The sequence below is a fragment of the Cololabis saira genome, chromosome 1 (genome assembly GCF_033807715.1).
Source record: "Cololabis saira isolate AMF1-May2022 chromosome 1, fColSai1.1, whole genome shotgun sequence".
Lineage (NCBI taxonomy): Eukaryota > Metazoa > Chordata > Actinopteri > Beloniformes > Belonidae > Cololabis > Cololabis saira.
Genome location: NC_084587.1, coordinates 46,400,105 through 46,420,920, shown reverse-complemented (window position 1 = coordinate 46,420,920; position 20,816 = coordinate 46,400,105). Strand labels below are relative to the sequence as shown.

At 44.3% G+C, this 20,816-nt stretch overlaps 1 protein-coding gene across 1 annotated transcript; it reads right to left on the bottom strand.

Moving 5' to 3' along the window:
- Positions 1–354: 354 nt before the first annotated feature.
- Positions 355–20,330, bottom strand: naa15b (N-alpha-acetyltransferase 15, NatA auxiliary subunit b). Its single transcript, XM_061724578.1, has 20 exons — positions 20,107–20,330; positions 13,282–13,366; positions 13,091–13,195; positions 11,921–12,078; positions 11,388–11,522; positions 10,806–10,959; positions 9,587–9,706; positions 9,384–9,479; positions 9,145–9,251; positions 8,968–9,040; positions 8,722–8,891; positions 8,484–8,636; positions 6,206–6,334; positions 5,906–6,119; positions 4,067–4,260; positions 3,873–3,981; positions 3,700–3,798; positions 3,465–3,608; positions 3,259–3,356; positions 355–1,771 (listed from the first exon to the last, which is right to left on the bottom strand). Exons 1-20 carry the CDS (start codon positions 20,158–20,160, stop codon positions 1,574–1,576), a joined length of 2,595 nt encoding a protein of 864 aa, XP_061580562.1. The 5' UTR covers positions 20,161–20,330; the 3' UTR covers positions 355–1,573.
- Positions 20,331–20,816: the final 486 nt, after the last annotated feature.

Sequence of the window (20,816 nt, the reverse complement as noted above, 5' to 3'; positions counted from 1 at the left end):
GTTGTTAGAGGCTGCAGTTTACGGGGTAAAGTTATCCGACCTTTCAAACTGTTTAACAGACGTTTCAGGAGCCAACGTTAACAAATGTGAATTACCGACGTCATTAAATTTTACAGATATGATCATAAAAGTGTATGGAATTAATGACCAGTAATAAACTGAATGTTCACTAAAGGACACATTACTTTCTAAAATTATTTGGAAATAATATTTTCCTGGTATTTTGATATCATTTGTAGAACTATCAATTTTAAATCAGGCAAATCTAATATAAAGTGATCGTGGCTCCTCTCCAGCAAACCCAGAAACAAATGATTAAAATAAACAAATAACCCAGAAACTTTAGTTTTTTTTCCTTTTGATTTTAATACAAAACTCCAGAGATATCATACATCACCATATCAGATTTCTTCTTTCACATTATAACCCAAATTAGAGGAAAAAGGGGAAGAAAAGAGATTACTGAACATGAGGGCAACAGGAGAAGTCAAACTGCGTCCAGAAGTGCAAACGTCTTCTCACCTCGTAACATTTTCCCGTCCGTCACTTTTGCAGCAGGTCTCGGTGCTGATTTCTGCTCTCTACCGGAACCACGTGTGTAAACACTCGTGCACCTGCACATAAACCCGGTACGTAGCCCGGCTGCAGGCTCAGCGTAACCACTAGTATCAGATCAAGAAACGAACGCGGGGGGCCGTTGTACGGGGAGGCGGCCGCGGTATTGCTTAGTTTGACCCGTCTGTCAGAAACGGAGTTTGAGAACAAAAACGGAGGAGCAGCAGTGCATCTGAAATGGAGCACGACACACAAGGGTTACAGTTTTTACTCTGCTGCTACGAGGTGCTCCGCAGGGACTGGCGGAGGAGGAAACGTTCCCAGGTGGCGCCTGGAACCGCGAGGGAAGCACATTCTGATCAAACGCTGCCTGGGCCGAGCCCCCCGGGGGGGCCGGGCCCCTCCCGGTCCGTCCTCAGCAAGCCGTCCTGCTCAGATCAGAGATCAGAGATCAGACCCTTACCCGCCCCGACCAACACCCTCCCCGAGTGACTGCTGTGTCCCGTTTCTGTTTAAATTAGATCTTCTATTAAAATAAGGTAACACAGTATGAGATTGATGTGCTGGAGCAGCGCTGAGCTGGAGCAGCGGAGCTGAACGGAGCTGAGAGGCCGCCGTCGCCGCCGTCGCTCGTCACAGACGGGACCCGGAGTTCGTGTCTGAGCGTTGGCCAGTTTCCCCCGTCTGCTTCACCACGGCCGTTTATTTTCATGTTCAGCATCGTTGTAGACTGTTAAAAAAGTAAAAGGTTTGCTCTGTCATCTTCCTCTTCACCCCCACCCCTCCTGCCACAAACACACACGCATTCACACGCACACACACACACACACGCACACACACACGGAGTCCTGAACTTCCCCTGAACCAGGTGGCAGAGCCAAGTCTGAACTGATTACGCTGAGCCCAAGGACCAAAGGCCCCCTTTCGTTTGCCGGCTCTGCAGAATGGCTGCCCGGCGTACCACAAGGCTTCGTGCTCCACCCGATTCCTTTTCTCGTCCGACGTCGTCCTGCCGAGATCACATCTCATTGGCGAGTTCCTCCGTTTCCGTGGAAACGTCTCCGTTGGCCATCTTGGTGCTTTCCTCGTAGCCGGGGGGCATGAACGCTAGCGTGTACGGGTACAGCTTGTGGCACTCGGCGCGGTACGTCTCCGCCTGCTCCTTGCAGTCGCCGAACATGCCGCTCCGGAGAGTCTCCAGGACGTCTGTGCAGATCTGAGGAGGGACAGGAAGGACATGAGAAACTAGTCCCGTTCTAGGGAATTTGGCCTGAACAGGCCTATCCAAATGAAATCAACAATATCTCCACAATTATAAGGACAATATGCATAATCTTGGTCTCAATGGATAGCTAAGACCTCACAGCAAACATTTCCAGTGTCAGAAATATTGTGAATGTTCACAGGCCTGAGCAAATTGTGATAAAGCAAAGAATGAAAATTAAATTTTCATTCTCGCCTAATTCTTTTTTTTTTTTAAATTTTCACAGTGGAAAACACCATGATAGCAATGCATATAATTATAAAGACACCACTGCCTGGATTCAGCAACTCCTTGACTACAACTGTACCAAGTTACATGAGAATAGTAGCACATAGATTTTATAAAGGTTTTAGAGTGGATAGTACCAGGTGGACTCTCTATTTGGGAACGTGGATACCTATACTGTGCCAAAATGTGCCAAATGTGTTTTTTACCCTTGTTGAAGGGAATATAGCTATAAAATACTTTGATGATACATGATTTCATAAATGTAAAATCTCAATCCAAACATCCCTGCGCTCTGTGCGGGTCTGTTGGTGCGTCTCTCTTTACGCTGTGCAACTGTGCGTCACTGATCCAAGATGGCTGCCGCGCTCCAGCGTTTACGCTCAAAGGTAGAGGCCTGATGGATGAAGTCTCGTTCAAATGTAATATATTGTTTGAAAGCTCGCAACCCGTAAAATGTCAACAAAGTTTACGTAAATTCCCAAAAGCCACAAGAAGTCAACAAAATGACAGCAACGGGCAGGATGTGAAATGACGTGGATGAAGCAGTTTCACTACTATGAAGGATTAAGCAGTGAATTTTGGTCAAAGAACGGTGTGGATAGACTGAAAATGACAACGAAATGGTAAGGAAATAAAATATACTGCTTTTGGTGGGAATAGCTTTGGGATTTGCTGACGTAGTGTGTGATGAACATGCAATCTGATGTGCTGGCTGTGAAATGTAAATTTTGGCTTTCAGTTTGTTTTGAGATTGGCATGAATTGGTCGGCCCAGAAAAGATTATGCTCGGTATCATCTGAAAGTTTAGCTTTTCTAGTTTCATATGAAACCCACTACATTCGGTTGGAGAAAATGGATCTTGTGTTCTGTTGCGTTTTGTTACGGGTGCTGCTCGTGTTGGTGGCGCCATCTTTGTTGCATATGTATTTTTAAGTTGTTATAAATGAAATACTTCGTTGACAAAACGTACTTGGAGTTTTGACATATCGGCTTTAGGGCTTCTTGTTTAAGAAACAGTTGAAAGAAAATACCCTGAAAACACTTGAGTAACTTTTTCCCCCGTTAACGGACATTTCCTCCACGTCGTACCTAAGACTAGTTACAGAAGTTATTAACTGGTCTCCTGTTTTCTTGTATCGTGACATTTTGTGCTCAACAGTATTGGTGAAGTGTGATGATCTCATGTCCCAGACCAGCCCCGGTGAACATACGGTTATGGTTCTGTTGCTTAGCGACTCGTCCAGCGCGGTGGCCAGCTCGGCTGCCTTTGTTTCCATGGCTGAGTCCAGATGCACCATCATCTTGGCCGCTGTGGGAGAACAGAAACGGGGGTTTTAACAGCTCTGTTGGGGTTAAAGGTTCCCTTGACCCCCCGGGGCAACAACACGGCTCCTCAGCCGCTAGCAGAGACGCTCACCGGCGAGTCGGTGCGGTATGGAGTTGGAGTGCTTGGCCAGCTGGGCCTGGTTGAAGCTCTTGGCGTTGCTGTCTCCAAACAGCCGGGTGATCTCCTGCTTCAGCACCGTCCTGACCACCTCAGGCACGTCCCTGCCCTCCGACACTGAGAGAACCAAGAAGAGAGGCGACATGGTGAAGGCCGGACAGAGGGATGAAGAGAAAGAGCTGGATAGGCGTGACAGACTGGGACTGACCTCCCTTGAAGAAGCGCACCAGACACTGGTGCAGCCACGGGTGGTCGGGGTCGATGGCCAGCGCTCTCTTCACCGACTGCAGCATCAACAGGTACTTTTCTGCAACGCACGGAGGAAAGCGTTGGAGAAACCAGCAGATGAAAACACAGGTACGTGTGTGGAAGGCTGCTCACCTTTCCTGAAGTAGATCTCAAAAGCCAGCAGGTGTGTGTCGATCTTGTCTTTGACCAGCTGCTTGAGAGGCATCAGGAACTTGACAGCTTCTTCCAGTGGATTTTCTACCTGAAACGACGACCAACACACTCGTTCAGGAGAGTCAACCCCTAGGTGAAGCCGGTGTTTTTCTTGGTGCACGTTTCTCACTGACCTTGACCAGTTTGTCAGGAATGAGCTCCTCCTTCGGTCCTCCGATCTCCTCGTCGTCATCTTCCTTCTTCTTCTTCTGGTTCTTCAGCTGCTTCTCCTTCTCGGCGTTCTTCTTCTCCTCCTCCAGCTGAGCTTTCTTCTGGGCTCTCCGCTGTTTGTTCCTCAGCTTCTTCAGCTCCTTGTCCGAGAGGTTTGCTGGAGGAGACGCACCAAAGGAGGAGTTAGAGCTGCTGCTGCACCACGGATGGACAACCACAGTAATGAGACCACTGAGGTGGTGGGGGGGGGTTAGGGTCCAGCCGGGGGCAGACCACCTGACTTCACTCAGCTCATTAACACCTCCCTGTTGCTATAGTAACAGGGTAAGAAGGGTAGGAAACTGGATGAGTAAAAAGATGATCTCATTTCAACAGCAACTTCACATCAGCATCATTAACCGGCTCACAGCAGCAGGTTGTTATTTCTAAAATCTCATGACAACGATGTAACTTAAACTAATGCCAAACAGCCCTTTGTTTAACATGAGGAGAAAGTAAACGGTCGAGCTGATGTTCTACGATACAGTCATCCCTCGCTATAACACGGTTCAACTTTCACGTCTCACTGCTTCAGGGATTTACATTGTGCATTGTGTTCTGCATTCTGATTGGCTAAATAGTCTCCCCGCTTCGTTGGTCTCTTAGCAACAAGCTGAGAACGGCCAATGAGCTTCAGCAGCAGCTGAAGAACGGGAGCCTTTGATGAATCGTTCATTACAGTTCTAAAATATAATCGATGGTGGTATGTTGGTTTATAAGAATCTTTTTGTCCAGAAGAAAATAAGAGCGACAACAACGACCCATAACTATGTTCTTCTCTGGAAAAACACACCTGCACCGCGGGCTTTAGAAGAAAAAGACGCTACAGATCGAGTCGGGATGCAGCAGCAGTCAGAAAAGCAGTGAAATACACACCAGTATTTTTTTCCATTTTCTTCCGTTCAAATCCAATTAAATCGGGTCGCGGTGGGGCTGATCTCCACAATTTGAAGCCTTGTAGAATAATTGTAAAAAAAAATTAGGTGGAATCCACTTCGCGGATTTCACCTGTCACGGGTTCTTTTTGGAACGTAACCCCCGTGAAAAACCAGTGATTACTGTACCCACAAATATAACAACAAATTTACACCAAGAGTCTTCATGGAAAGTCGACGACTGATTGGGAAAAGATTTAAACTGAGGTCCGAAGTTTTAGTTGATTGATCAGTTGTTTTATTCACTCTGCTACACGGCTGCCATCGTCTGTTCCACGGACACATGTGACCCGACTGAGCGGGGGTTCGTTACTCAGCCTCCACGCCGTAGAGCGTCGGCACGGAGACGGCCGTCGTGGCGTGGAGGACTGTGGATCCCGGTCGCTGCCAGTGATGTTTGTGCGTCACTCTTCCCTCCTCTGCTGCTACCGGCACCTTCTGCCCGGTTCCCACGTACTTCCTGTCCCGGGATTCTGAGTTTAAAGCTCTTCTGAGAGACGTCTGGCTCGTAGTCGTTTCCAGGAACCGACTCAAACCATCACGACAACTCATTGTTCTTGAGCTGCACGTCGTTAAAGCTGTAGTTTTAACGACCCGGAGGACACGCCCACCGCAGGGGATGCTGGTACTTCAGTCTGTCCATGTGACCGAGTCGTCCTGTCCGCCAGAGCGTTTAGTTATATAAGCTTATACATCTTATAAGGTCATTCAAATCTAAATTTAGGACATTTCACTATGTTTTAAGATCTTAGCAAGGAAAGCTTTCCTGAGGACATTTTAAGGACCCGCGTACGGCCTGTAAAGCCAGGAAACCTCCGCGTTTCTCACCGGTATCAGCCTGCAGCTCTTTGCTGTCGTCGGTCAGTGGATTGTCATGCAGGCTCAGGTAGATCTGGATGGCCGTGGTGGCGGCTTTGCAGTAGAAGGGATGCATCCGGAGGACGTCCTCCAGCTTCAGGAGGTCCACGTAGGAGCGTAGGGTCATCTTCCTCATGCAGTAGGTGTGGAAGTCAAACTGGTCGTCCGTGATCTCCACAAAATGCTGATTAAAGTAAGGAAAAACAGTTTCAGTGCAGTCAGACTCCCAGCAGCACGTTCAGGAGACGAGTTCACCACAAGAAGACGCACCCTCTCGATCTCATGGCACTTCTTAAGGGCTTCTCCAAACTTGTTCATGGACTTGTAGGCGAGCGCACATTCGGTCTGGAACCACATGCACTGCATTTCGTTCAAGTTCTCCACCGCTGACGCTCCCTCCTGAGAACACACACAAATACACAGCAGAGTCAATGATACAGAGGTGAAACAGCTAATGCTCCTGCCAGTATTCCTGTAGCTTCACACTCTGCTCAGACGGAGGTGTTGGGTTTCTCTCCGTCGAAGGTTCCCTTCAATCATCGGTGAGTAAAAGTATCTGAACTGGGAATTATGCCGTTTCCTGTATTCAGTTTCTTTGGTTATTTTTCTAAAAAGGAGCAGAGTGGTTTATTATTATAATTCAGACTCTTCCGTTTCTGAGACGCCGCCTGACGGAGTAATCTAGTAGCAACACTGGTCGACAAAGCTGATCTCTGATTGATGACAGATTTCATAGAAAAGGGACTGGCTTGATTTTCGTTATTTTTTTTTCTAAATAAATTACACTCCAAGAGTCATACTTTAAGAAATGTAGAAATTAAAAAAATAAAATCAACCCCATGAAATGAAAATATACCAACAGAAAACTAGGAGGGGGTTTCTGTGTCAGTGGGAGCCTCTCTGCTCTCAATCATGTCTGAAAAGCTCCCACTGACGCGTCACTGAGCCACTTAGGACTGGTGACAGAGAATAACAACCGGACCGTCGGGGGGGAGTCCAAGCTCAGGCTTCAGTCACTGAGGACTGAGCCGATGTCACCAGGAGGAGGGGAAACCCCCGGAGCTAAAACCTGCACGCTGTACCGGCTAGTCCACAAGCAGCCCACCTACTGCTCTCTGTGACAAATAATCTGCTTCCTGGACGACCTAAAGCTTTTCCTTTATGTGTTTGTTGCCTTTTCTTCTTTGTTTGTGTCCTGCGGTAACGGCTCCGCCGCTGCTGTCCATCTTCAAATAAACAGCTTGTGCTTCATGCGTGGTTCTACCTCAGCTCCCCCGTGTTTATCTGACCAGGTCGTTGTCATATTTCATGTTGACAACAATGAAAAGCATGTGCATATGGAACTGTGGAGTTACACTGTGGAACAGTTTGGAGCAGGAAATGAAACAAAGTAATAACATAAATCTGTCTAAAAAGAAATACAAAAAATTATTTATAAACAGGTATATGGAAGAGGAAATGGGTTAACGAGGAGTGTGAGAAACAAATAAAATAGGGAAAAATGGTATGTTATACTTGCTTAAGATATGTTTAGATATTTATGTGGATATTTATGTAGTATATATTATATGTTGAAAGGGATAGTTATAATTATGTAATATATGTTATATTGGGTATGTAGCACATATATATTTATAGGGATATTTATGTAATTTATATAGTGTATATTTATATAGATATATATAATAGTTGTATTTTCTAGATATTGATATATTTATATTGTCTATATACTTATATGGATAATTATGTAATAATAGGCATGTTTAAGGAGTATTTATATAGATTATATTTATATGGATATTGTGTAGATATAATAATAGCAATAATGTTAATCCATAGTTATAAAGGGGTAGGAACTAGGAAAAAGTGTAAACTTCTTCCTACTCCTTTTTTTCAAACATATGTTAATATGAAGATGTAAATGTTTATCTTTTTATTATTATTTTTACTTTCATTTTATATACATGTTCGAAATAAAAATTAATTAATTCATAATACCTAATCTGAATAAATCCCCAGGTCTGCAGGACCCCGACTGGCCCCCCAGCAGCAGCACCTCCTCCTCCCACCACTGATGGAGAGAGCTGCTCACATTTCTTCTGGATTAATAAACAGGCTAAGCTGCTGTTGCTTCCACACACTAATATTTACAAATGGTTGTTCTGCCAACGGTGGACCACGGAGGAGCTGCAGGGCATCCCAGCGCTATGCAGCGTTGTGCCAGCGGCTAATATGAACTTTATTTTTGGAGTGCGGAGCGGTAGAGTTACATAGTCCTACACCTCTTTAAATATGTTTGCCTTGTTGATATTCATTCACGCAGAACCTGTAAATCAACATCAACACACTCGTCATTAACGTCATAAAACTGAATGGTTCTACGCTGTAAATCAGTCGAGTGTGTTTCATCGTGTGTAAATGTGCACCAAGTTGATGATTTACCAACATTAGTTAGTTTATTTAGAGTTCCAGGTGGTAAACGGATCAGCAGCGGGTTAAAGTTACTCTGACATTTCCCCCCAGCCTTTCCTGGCTCGCTGGTTCTCACCCGTGTAAACTTGGAGCACATCTCCTCCGCCTCTTTGACCAGGCCGGCCTTCAGCATGTACTTGGCACACTTGGAGTTGATGAATCTGTCGGCGGTGTCCAGGGCCTGGGCCTCGTCCATCCACTGGGCAGCCTCTCGGATGTTCCCAGCGTGCTGCACAGAGAGGAAAAGGTCAACACCCGGGGCGACGGCGCAGCGACGGCGCTCTGCTGCAACAGGAAACGGCTCTGCCTGCTACCTTGTAAATCTTGGCTTTGATGAGGAAGAGTTCGATGAGCGTAGGCGTGCTGTCAATGGCTGTGTTGATGTAGTCTAGGGCCAGCGTCTGTTGGCTGATCATGTCGTAGTGCTGCGCCAGGAAGTACTGCACCCACAGTAACGTGGTCGGAGGCTCCTCCTTACCGTCGTCTGCAAAAGGCCGAGCAGAGTTAAGCACCGACAGTTGGTCAAACATATCGCAGGGTTTTTCCAGTTCTGTCCTCACCGTTCTGGCTGAACATCCTACAACTTCGTAATGAGGTTTCATAGCTGACCACCAATTCTTCTATTATTGCCACCTGCAAAGAGGAGGAGAACCATCTCACATCTACCATTTAAACATCAGTTTTGAGTGTAATAGCGCGCTCAACGCGTCAGACATCCCAAGCAGCAGCACCCTCACCTTTTCCGGGTCTTTGTACAGGATTTTGAGCGTGGTGAAGACAGGCGGGCAGCCTTTACTAAAGTTCATTCTCAGATACCGGTCCAGGACGTCCCTGAACTTCTCACCTGCACACAAAATGTAAAAGATCAAGATCAAACACGCACATGGAAAGGCAAACACTACTCCACGTCGGGACATTGTGTAAAAAGTGTGAACGCAGCGTGCAGCTCAAACATCTGACGCTTCGTTGGATGTACCAGAGAGGAAGTTGAGGGGCAGCCTGCGAGGAACCAGTCCTCTGGGAAACTTCTCCCAAACTTCTTCATAGATCTTCTGTCTCTCCTCTACGTTGCCTGCAGAAAAAAAATAATGGACACAATCCCAGAATGCTTTAATTTGTGCCCTTTAAAAGCATTTAAAGAAAGGTGTTTCTGACAGAAGTAATGAAGTAAAGACATACGTGGTTTCAGGCCCTTCTCCAGACCGTGGTAATAGGACCAGTTCTCGGGGTTCCTCTCCTGCAGACGTCGGTACACTTCTGTCGCCTCCTCAAAACGCTCCAGCTTCAGCATCAACTCCCCTACACAAACACAGAGTTTAATACACGCAGAGTCAAAAGAACTCCATCTAAAACTGGAGAACGTTTCGCAGTAATGTGCCGACAAGACGGGAACGACGACGAAGCCTTGAGAGCCTGCCGTCACGTAAACGGGAGTCTCCTGAGTTGTTGTGGTGTTCACACTAAACCAGCTGGGGGGGGCTCAGTGATTGGTAGACGGGGCTTAAAATCAGCATTAGCTGCAACCAGTCTCACAATGACAGACCTCATTTACAAAAGATTATATCTCAGAAAGCTACAACGGATTTGATATCAAAATAAAAATGTAAAAGTAAGTACACTTAATAACAAGCCAGAAGAAATGAGGAATGAACAAAGCCAAAAAAACATGTCTTTTGTCTACCAATATTGATTTTTGTGCTGTGTAATAAAGTTCTTTTGTCAGGTTCTTAGAGGATTGTTATGGTGGACTTTCCTCGTTGACCGTGCAACTAAAACAATTCTTCTACTTGACAGATGTCACTGTTCTGGGTTTGACTGCATTGGTCGGTCTCAGTATGTGCACCTTTATGAGACTCTGGGTTTTATCCAATCAGAAAGAAGGAAGGCTCAAAATGACTGAGTGGTTACGCTTGTACAGGTTCCTCTTGACAACAGCAACAATCCAAGAGAAGATTAATTATTTCAGACTTGGATTGACATGAATCGACTCTAGATTGGGATTTATGACAAAACATCAAAGACGAGGAGACTGAATTCAGAGTTGGGCTGAACAAAGTGGGGTTTTATTCCTGCTCTCCTTCAGCTGCTGCTTCAGAGAGAGAATCTGTCACCAGAGTAGTTTGTGACAGAAAGTCACGTGCAGCGTTTACGGATGTCTCCTCTTTGGAGTCTGAGCGTTCATGTGAACGGAGGCTTGTGTTTGTGAGGCCTAGCTGCTGGTTGTTGGTGCCGGGTTCTGTAGCGTGCCACAATCTTTTTACCTCAACTTCATTGAGCTTCCTGGTGTCTGAACCGTGTTTTGTCAAAGTTTAAAGGTCTTTGTGGGCTCATTAAATATTGGTGCTTATTGAAGACAGGCTGGGGGTTTCACCTACAACACAAGACTGAAGTGTCTCACCTCGTGTCTCCTCCACTGCCAGTTTATCACAGATCTGCTTCTCGTAGTTGCACAGATGTTCCAGGGCCTCCTTGTAGAGACCGGCTTCTCGCAGCACCTGGTTCTGGTAGAGCAGCAGCTCGCTGTACTCGTAGTCCACCTTGTCTGGAGACGTCTAGCCAGGACACACAAAGAAGAGGCCGGTGAGCGCTTCGCTAAGCTCCTGTAGGACACTGCTGGGCCAGGCTTGTTATGCACAGGAAACCCTGAACCAGTCTGTTGTGCATGCGAGCGTTTGCCTTGTCACATCAGCTAGTTTGGCACAAAGGCAGGAAGCAGACCAGTCTTATCAGGACTAAGCCGGAGCCAAAGAGGGCGAGCTCTGGTGCTGCTGCCACCGGCCTCGTGTAAAAGTCTGTTGAAGAACCTCCGTTCAGACACAGTTAACAAGTTGCTCATCACAGAGCACACTCCACTTCTGAGCAACATAAACTAACTGACACTAAGGTCTTTGTTTTTGTCCTTTAATTACAGCACGCTCCCCCTCCCGCCAGCGTGGATGACGTTTTATGAGAAACTGCTCAAACCGTGGCTGGGTCTGACCTGCTGTGTTTTCCTGAACTCTTCGATGATCTTTGCTGCCATTTCATAATCTTCCAGCAGGTGGTAAGCGATGGCGTAGCCGATCCAAGAGGCCCGCTGGGCTGGACGCAGCTGCAGGAGCTGGTACCGGGTCTCCTGCAGGACAAGACGAACACCGGGTTATTCATTCACCTTTAGCATCCGAGCCTCGTCTGCAGGCCGTTCTATACATAACATTTGATGTGTGGCCGTGACGACACAAGCAACGACTGAACGAACCTGGAGGAGACTAAATCTCTCAGCCAGAGCTAAAATAAACATCTAATACACTTAACGTACGGACCCCTCCCTTTCCCGTCTCATCCAATGCTTTTAATCATTTCAAGCAGACTCGTCTGATTTCAGATTAAATCTGAATGGCAGGGTGGGTCCGAGGAAAGCCGGAGCAAACTATAGAGACTGATTACAGTGTGACATCAGCTCCTTACTATAACCCAAGGTTCAGATCATCTCCCAACAGCCCACTGACCCCAAATCCCTCAGTGAGTCCTCACCCTGTAGCCCTCCAGGTCTCTCATCTGGATCTGCAGCAGGGACAGATCTCGGAGGATCTGCAGGTTGTCCTTGTCCCATTTCAGAGCGTTGCGGTAACACTTGATGGCCTCGTCGTACTTCTTGTCCGAGCGTTGCAGTAAACCGTACACATGCCAGCCTGGAACACGGCAGTTAAGGAACAAGCACATCATTTACCCACATACAACCAGCCACCGGACATGTTTTCAGTTGGAAAAACAAGGCATTGCCGTTTATTCCCTCCTTCAAACCCGAGAGCCCGGTGAGATGAGGCTCATCTAAACCCAGACTGAAATAAATACCTCAAGAGCAGGTTCACAACCATTAGGCCCATATTAATCTCAGACAGCCAAGTCCCCCAATGATGTATTCAATGTATCACAAACATCGGGACCGTCACCATCCATTACCACATTAAAATTAAATAAAGCAAGTTTTTGTTCTTTCACTTATTCGTGGGAAATTATGTCGCTTTAGAGGACAAAGCACTTTGATGAAATATTGTGAGATGAACACAAAATCTGAGACACGTTAAACTCGCAAGTCTGGCTACATGTTTGCTTTGACGATTTTCTGTTTTCTGACGATGTGCAAAGCTGGGTATCAGTGGAAAGAGGATCCTGTCTAATGTCATACGACACAAGATGCTGCAGTCACGTGAGCTGAGTTCATGCAGTGTCACACTGATGCTGCCATTTATATTTATTTACACATTTCGCTGTTTCAGTGGCATAAAAGAGTCGTGTTCTGGACACATGGGAGTTAAAGATGACTACATTTTTTTATTTCAAACGTTTTTTTTTTTTTTAGGCACAGTCATTTAAAGCCGGTACTGTGTCCAACAGGATAAAGGGGCCAAGTGATAAACGACAATAACGTGCTGCATACAGCGAGTGTAAGAAAACACTACCTGCAGACTTCAGACTACTACAGTACAAATGTGCAGAGATTTCACTCCGGTCTCAGGGAAGGAGAGATGCACTTGGAGAGCAATAATGTGCAGAAGTGTTGAAGGGGATTCACAGTGAAAAGAGATCTACAACATATCATCTGGCCTCTTGAGGTCCTGTTGCATTACACGCATTGTTTTTGTGCCAAACGATGCCGCAGGAGAGCAACAGAGCACGTCAGCTGATCATTTCAAAGGATACAAACGTGGCTCTTGAGGTCATTGCGCAGGCCTCTTCTCACCAGGTCGTAGGCCTCCTCCTTCTTCCCTAGACAGTTCAGGGTCAAGCCCTTCATCGCCAGCGTCTCTGCAGCGAGAAAATGATCAAGAGTAAAGCACACGTTGAAAGAAAAAAGGACGCATTTTCCATCCATCATCACTTTCGCTGCTTACCTCCGTGTTCTGCAAACTTGGGGTTGGACAGGATTTGTTTGCAGAACTTGAGCCCATTTCTGTATTGTTTGTGCTCGTAACATCGCTGTCAGAGAAAAGAGAAAACTGCCATTAGGACAAAGATATTAGTCAAAGATGAGATGGGAAACAAGGGAGAAGTGGGTTCAGACAAACTGTAATTACTGTTAAAGGATGTCATTCTTCTACTTCAAGCCCAGAGCGGGAGACGCTGCGTTGATGAATTATTGTTATCAAAATTCAGCGTAGCTCAAAAATAATACTGAGCTCAAAGTCTGACAAAAGTTACATTTCTGTAAAGACTCATTGTAGCACATATCTATTTCTATCCATTTCTGCCATTAAAAGAACACGATGTCCTCCATTAATGTACCTCACATCCACAATATTCTGCCAGGATTACTAAAATTATTGACAGATGAAAACAAGGAGCAGAGCTCCAGCTGATGCTACGGCAGCGTCTCTACTGACACGTAAAGCATTTACACAAACGAGCCGTCTGCCATCCAGTCACACAAACAGCACATCAGCTCTGCTGTTTAAGCTGATTAGAGGCTGTCGGGCGAGACGGGGTTGCTGTTTGGGAGGGAGGAAGAGTCAAACTGGCAGGTGGAAATTTGTTGCCACACCAGTGGCTGCGCCGACGATGAGGGGATTTAAAATAAACATAAATCCAAAGAAAAAAAATGAATTTCTGATAAGCGAAAATTAATTTCTCCACTGTCAAATACAGTGGAGGGGAAAACTATGAGGATCCCTTGGAATTAATTGATTTGCTGTATATGCAACTACACGAAGGGGGAAATTAACTGCCTACTTGTGCACAAGAGCCAAGTATGCAAAAAGAAAACGTGTTCTGAGCTTCACGTTGTACGAAGAATCCCAATACTTGCCCACAATGAGGACAAGACTGTAATTTATTCCTCAACTTTACTGGAAAACGTCAGATATTGATCAAGTATGAACCACAATGTTTGACATGACGGTTTAAAAAAAAAAGTAGCGTCTTCCAGCTTCTTCCTTTTGTAGGAACTGACACACCAGGTGATCGTGTTCAAGGTATTGATTTGTCACAGGTTTCACATCAGATGCCCCTCCCAACACATCTCTGCATTTATCCGGGCTTGGTACAGGTTTTCTGATGAGCTATCCCAGTCGTTCATCCACCCATACATTCAAAGATGTCAGATACGTTGTAGAAAACACTTTTTCATCAAAGTGCCCTGCCTTGGCACAGGATTTTGTTGAATTTTCTTTAAGATGACACCTGCTTTAGCGTTTCGGCTGGTTACCAAGCCAACATACCGTATTGGCCCGAATATAAGACGACCCTGATTATAAGACAACCCCCTCTTTTTCAAGACTCAAGTTTGAAAAAAGACTTTTTAAACACCAAATTAAATTTTCATACAGAAAATGATTACAGTACATCTGAAACAAATGATTATAAGAATATATTCGAGAGAAAAAGCATGTTATTTTGCCTCATTCAAATCATGATCTTGAAGTTTGCATCATAACTTCTTCGACCCACTTTTCTCCAGATTGTCGCTACGTTTCTCCATTTTCTGTTATCTCTTCTGTTATTTTCTTCTCTTTTTTTCTTACCGCTATTTTTTATTTTTCTTCTTCATGCTACTGCTATTTTTATTCTTCGTGACAGGGGTTGGCTTTGGCCTGGGGACTTAAGTTCGGCATTCGCTTTAAAGATATCCGGCGACATCTAGCGTTGTGAATGGGTATAGTGTCTAGACCCCGAACGTAAGACAACCCCCACCCTTTCAGTCTTGATTTTTCTTTTACTTTTCTTCAGTCTCTTCAGTCAATGCAAAAAACACCGTCTTATATTCGGGACAATACGGTAAGTTACAAGTTCATGGTAAAGGATTTCTTACATACATCAACATGTGACAGAGTTCACTCCTGTGACGTCCCGGTCAGAGAGCAACCAGCTAGATCAGGAGTGGCCATTACATTTTCCCAAAAGGCTCATATTTAGTATCCATGAGCAGGTTTTTCAGTTACTGGTTGGTATATGAAGCTCGTATAACAGCTTTTAGTTGACTCTTGTTACTAATTAATCCTATTTTTTGTCAAAATGTACATGCATATCAAGTTGGTAGGAATTTTAAATGTCTTCTTGTTTTTACATCAGGTTTGTACAGTAGTTAACACGTTCAAACCTGTACTCCTTAAATATTGCTATAGGCTACTGTGCGTGTCATGCATACTGCTGCTTACCACATTTTTTACAACATCAACTCTTTGAACTGCGTTTACTCTGTTTGAAACAATAGACAAAACCAGATCACAAAATCTGACAAAACCACAAAAAAATGATCAGTCAGCAATGAGTTCAGAAAAGTCAAACGTGCATGTCTGAAGCATCTGTGCATTAGTTGTACATTTATTTAGAAACTGAAACGTCACCAACTGTGCTTAGCCAGCACGTTCCCTCCCAAAATAACTCGACCCCCCGAGTACGAGCGAATCTGTCGGAGCATGTGGCTCAAGGCTGCACAGCTCGCTGCAAGCAGGGGTGTGCCAACATTTCATTGCCATCATACATTTCAGAGTTTGCTCCAAGCACTGACACCACATTTACACCGTGGTATAGAGGAACGCAGCAATGAGGAAGGACTTTGCTGTCACTACTGGCAATCTTTCACAATCATTAGCAAAGACATTTCATCCAAACTGATGATTGTAGAAAATCAATCACTGTTCTCTTTTATGGCTGTAAATGGTACTGGCATGAACCCATGGCTTTGACCTCGCCATGCAAAGCAATGCTTTACAATTAAAATCAAATAAAAATCAAATAAATCCCTTTTTGCAACATTCACAAAAAGGTACAGGTGCCAAATTGCATTGTTTTGATAAATAATACTTTCTGCCCATAAATTTTGTCTTTACAAATAAATCATCCATTCTTCCTCGACAGTTGAACTCTTGTCTCGCTGCAAACTGATCACTGAGTAAAACAAGTTAGCAGCTCTCGTTTGCTATGACAAATGATTAATGACCATGCCATAATTGCAACTTTAACTGCCTTTTCTGGTTCATTTTATGCCACTCTTAATTTTAAATATGCATTTTTACTGTGTTTGTTTATCAAAACAATGGTAATCAAATCCATGATGTTAGTGTCAACAAAGGCTGATCTAATTGTATGTTGTAACTTAGATCTAACTGATGTCATTAAACCACATCAGTGGAATAACACACAAACGGCTTAAAAATGACACAAATGCTGATTTCTACAGTTGAGTTTTCTTCTACATAATTAAAAAACTGTTTTTCCCCATAATGCAAAGTGACCACTGGAACATTGAATAATTGAAATCAGGCAGTAAGATCTTGCAAGCTTACAGCGTTGCCAGAAAAAACTTTGACAAAACAATCCCCCGATGTGGTGTGCCAAGAATACTTTTTAGGATCAGGTGCAGGTTGCAGGTCAGTTTTCCTCCCAGTGGTAAAGCGACCGAATACCAGCTCACTGCCAACATTCAGATAAACATCCTCTCACTCTCACTCCACTCCGTGCAGAACCCTTGCCTTTCAAAACAGTGCTGTTTATCTCAACTTGCTAATGACGTTTAAATAGTTTCTGCTCAAACAGGTTCCTAGAAAGCATGCTTCTCTTAGTCCAGTTGAAGACCCCTTGAAGCCGTGTTTATTCTCGCATATAAAGCGTGGCTATAAAACTGTAAACAAATTGAAGGTCATGGACTAACGCCCCTGACTGGAGGTAAATTAACATTTGACTGGCAGTCACCAACGTGGGCGAGGAGGACACCTCAAGAGGCTTGACAATGCTTTGCACGTTCAAAATGAATAAAGAATTATATTTTGGAGGAGTCGGCTGGAGGAAGAATGAATGAGTGCAACGAGCTGAAACCAATGTGAATACAAGAGAACATGGCTAAGAAAGAATAGGATTCTGAGGAAATGTTTATGATGATAGAAAGACTTGTCCACTTAATGCTTAAACGAATGCAAGAGCCGGTTCTCGTGCTCGACTTGATGATGCCATTGTTTGGAACTGATACGTGTTTATCAGTCAGGATTTGGAAAATGTCATCGGATCCTGGCTCCTTCACTCTCTACACACTTCAGAGGTTCCCCCCATTCTGACTTTGGGGCTCCCAACGCATATTCATCAAATATCCTGTCTGCTATTTTAGCTACTTGTGATGTATGTTGTACGAGCAGGGACCAACAATCTAACCTCAGAAATAACAGAAAACCTCAGTTCATCCACTCACCAAACTGACCAACTCCAACTTTGCAGCAGAAATAAACACATTTATTCAAAAAAAAAAAAAAAAAAAAAAAAAAAAAAAAAGAAGTCGGTCTAAACGGCCATATTTCACATTCATGACAACTGTTCGGGGGTACTGAATTAGGTAAATGTATACAAACGAATTAAGTAATGTATGATATTGAGCATAGACTTTTCATTGGTAGTTGGCTTAGCCAATGGCAAGCCAATGTCACGCTACAAAGCTTAGGGAAGCAACTGGCAGTTTGTACCAACCCAACATCGGGCTGAGCACATAGGCCCTTTCTGGTTCTGCTGCCGAACAAACACTTGAAACAGATTATGCTGTTACAACCGATGGCTGAAGGACCTGGTAGTCATCATGGCTAACTGTGATGGCATAATGTAGGTGTGGGTCAGCCAGCCTGATGGACCCGGTTGGTCCACTCTTCAGGAAACCTATGGCTGACATCAGAGATGGTCCGTGTGTATCGGTCTGATCCGTGTTTATCAGTCTACTACTACTACTGTCATTTAGCAGACGCTTTTATCCAAAGCGATAAAAGCTGATACACATGATCCATGTGTATCAGTCTAGTCCATGTGTATCGGTCTGAATCTTCCAACCTGCTTTCATGTGCTCGGTTCTTGTCCGTTGTGCTAAACTAGAGCCTCTACAGCTCTAATTTCTGTATGCATACGTTTATGATACAGTCTCTACTAGGGCTGTTCGATTAATCGATTTTAAATCGTAATCGCGATTATGTAATTAGAACGATGTTAAAACGTGAAACTCGTAAAATCTATTTTTTTAAATTTTTTTTTTACCTTGTCTGCACACATATTAATGATTGATACCATATTAATGATTGATGGAAATACCTCTCAATACCTGCGACAAGTGCCCCATGGGAGAGGCTCTTTAGTGTAGGAGGGGGCGTTGTAACATGCCACCAGGCAATCCCTCAAGCCAGATGCGGTAGACCGGCTCGTGTTCCTTGCAAAAAACTTGCAAATGTGAATATCAAATGTAATGACTGACATTACACACCTCTACCTCCTTCATGGGTTGCATTATTATTTAGCATGCAAAGACCCAGTTTAGTTTAATTAGAAAATGTCTTGTTTTATTTAATTGGAAATATAACTTACTGTATGTTTGCAAGTGCTGATTTGCTGATTTTTTTCTTTCCCAGAGATAAAACTTTATATTTTATTATATTTTTTAAAACTTTTTTTGCACTTTATTCATTCATTTTTGGTTTAATAAGAGCAAAGTTTACACTTAAAGCCCAATGGGGCAAATGTTCAATAAAAAAACTGCATATTTGAAATCATTTCTTTGCGTTTTGTCAATTCACAAAATAATCGTAATCGTAATCGAAAATCGGATTTTGAGAGAAAAAAAAAAAAATCGAGATTTTATTTTTGGGCAAAATCGAACAGCCCTAATGCATACGTTTATGATACAGTCTCTACAAAGAAATAATAAAGCAAAACGTGAAGCATCCTAAGTTCAACCGGTGGTGAACAGCTATTCCCCCCTGTAGACCCACATCACACCTTTCCTGCCTCATGACAGCCCTGGACAGGCAGGTACACAAGCTGGACACAGGGTTCATACACATTTTTCAGGGTCAAATTCAAGCACTTTCAAGGGTCATTTTCAAAATCTTCAAGCACCTTATCGCCGGGGTGAAATATCTACAGGAATATATATACTCATAATTATCTTTTCTGCTTTTTAATCACAATTATGTACATTGTATTGTGCTGTAAACATCTAGTTATGTTTCATTTTACTGATTTTTGTCTCCTTGTAATAACTAAACTAAACTATAGTCTGATCCCTGTGATTGTGAAAGACACAGTTATAATTTCAAGCACTTTCAACTAAAATTCCAGCACTTTTCAGGCCTTGAAAACACAACATTGAAACTCCAGCACTTTCAGGATGTCCAGCCCCTTCAGGAGCCCTGACCTGCTGCTCAGAGCAGGTCTGACCCAGACAGCAGAACTAAACCAGTACCAGTTTAACTGTGGTCCAGCAGAGCGCTGCTGCTAGCTGCTAGCCGCTAACAGCTAGCATCTCTGACACAACCGAACCTCTCACCAGAACATACACTCACTCTCAAACAGGTGGAGGTTTATTTTTGTTATTATAAACCCCTCCACTTTTTGGGGATAATCAGTAAAGTTAAGGCGGTACAGGTTAGCTGGTTAAGGCTGAATTAAGGTTCTGCGTTAAATCGACGCAGAGCTACGGCGTAGCTCCGCGGGAGCGCGCCCCGTACGGTAAACCGGGCGGTGCGCGCTCCCGCGGACCTAAGCCTGATTTATGGTCCCGCGTTAAACCGACGCAGAGCCTACGGCGTGGGCTCTGCGTCGGTTTAACGCGGGACCATAAATCAGGCCGTTAGCCGCTAGCTCCACCAGGGCCGCGCCAGCCCCATTCAATGATCCATCCTCGCCCCGAACGAACCGAGCCAGCTCGGGCGCTCGGAGCCGGGCCGGTCCTCGGCGGGACCAGGGGAGCAGCTCACCAGGATCCTCTTGAACAGAGCGTTCTCCTTCGGCGGCAGCGTGACCGTGGGCATCCTGGCGGCTCTGCTCGACCTCAGCACATGTAGCGGTGCCCGCAGGTCCAGACAACCACACCGACCACACCGAACACAGACCCACCAGACCAGAGCAGTCGCTGGCTCGGCTCGGCTCGGTTCAGCTCGGTTCAGCCCGCTCGATTGCTCGGTTTCCTCTCACTTCCTGCTCGCTAGGACGGAAGTCCCGGTGAGACTCAAAATGGTGCTGGAAGAGGGTTTAAAAAAGATAATACACCTTTTCTGCTTTCCTGTTCATTTTGTACGACGGAGTATTAGGGCCAAACTAAGACAAAAAAAAAAAAGGAAATTACGAGAATAAAGTCGTAATATTTTGAGAATAAAGTCGTAATATTACGAGAATAAAGTCATAATATTATATATATTATAAATATATAAATATAACTTCACAAAATGCTCAATATTCCTCATTTTTACACAGGGAGAAGAGTTCTCATAAATTATATTCTCATAATATTACGACTTTATTCTCGTAATTTTACGACTTTATTCTCGTAATATTACGACTTTATTCTCGTAATGTTACGACTTTATTCTCGTAATATTACGACTTTATTCTCGTAATGTTACGACTTCTCGTAATATTAAGACTTCATTCTCGTAATATTACGACTTTATTCTCGTAATGTTATGAC

Excerpts from the sequence above, each read along its gene's own strand:
- naa15b (XM_061724578.1), bottom strand. The coding sequence starts at position 20,160 with ATGCCCACGGTCACGCTGCCGCCGAAGGAGAACGCTCTGTTCAAGAGG. Across the intron at positions 6,335-8,483 it reads TGTGCTCCAAGTTTACACGG|GAGGGAGCGTCAGCGGTGGA; the intron begins GTGAGAACCAGC and ends GTGTGTTCTCAG. Across the intron at positions 3,799-3,872 it reads TGAGATCTACTTCAGGAAAG|AAAAGTACCTGTTGATGCTG; the intron begins GTGAGCAGCCTT and ends CGTGCGTTGCAG.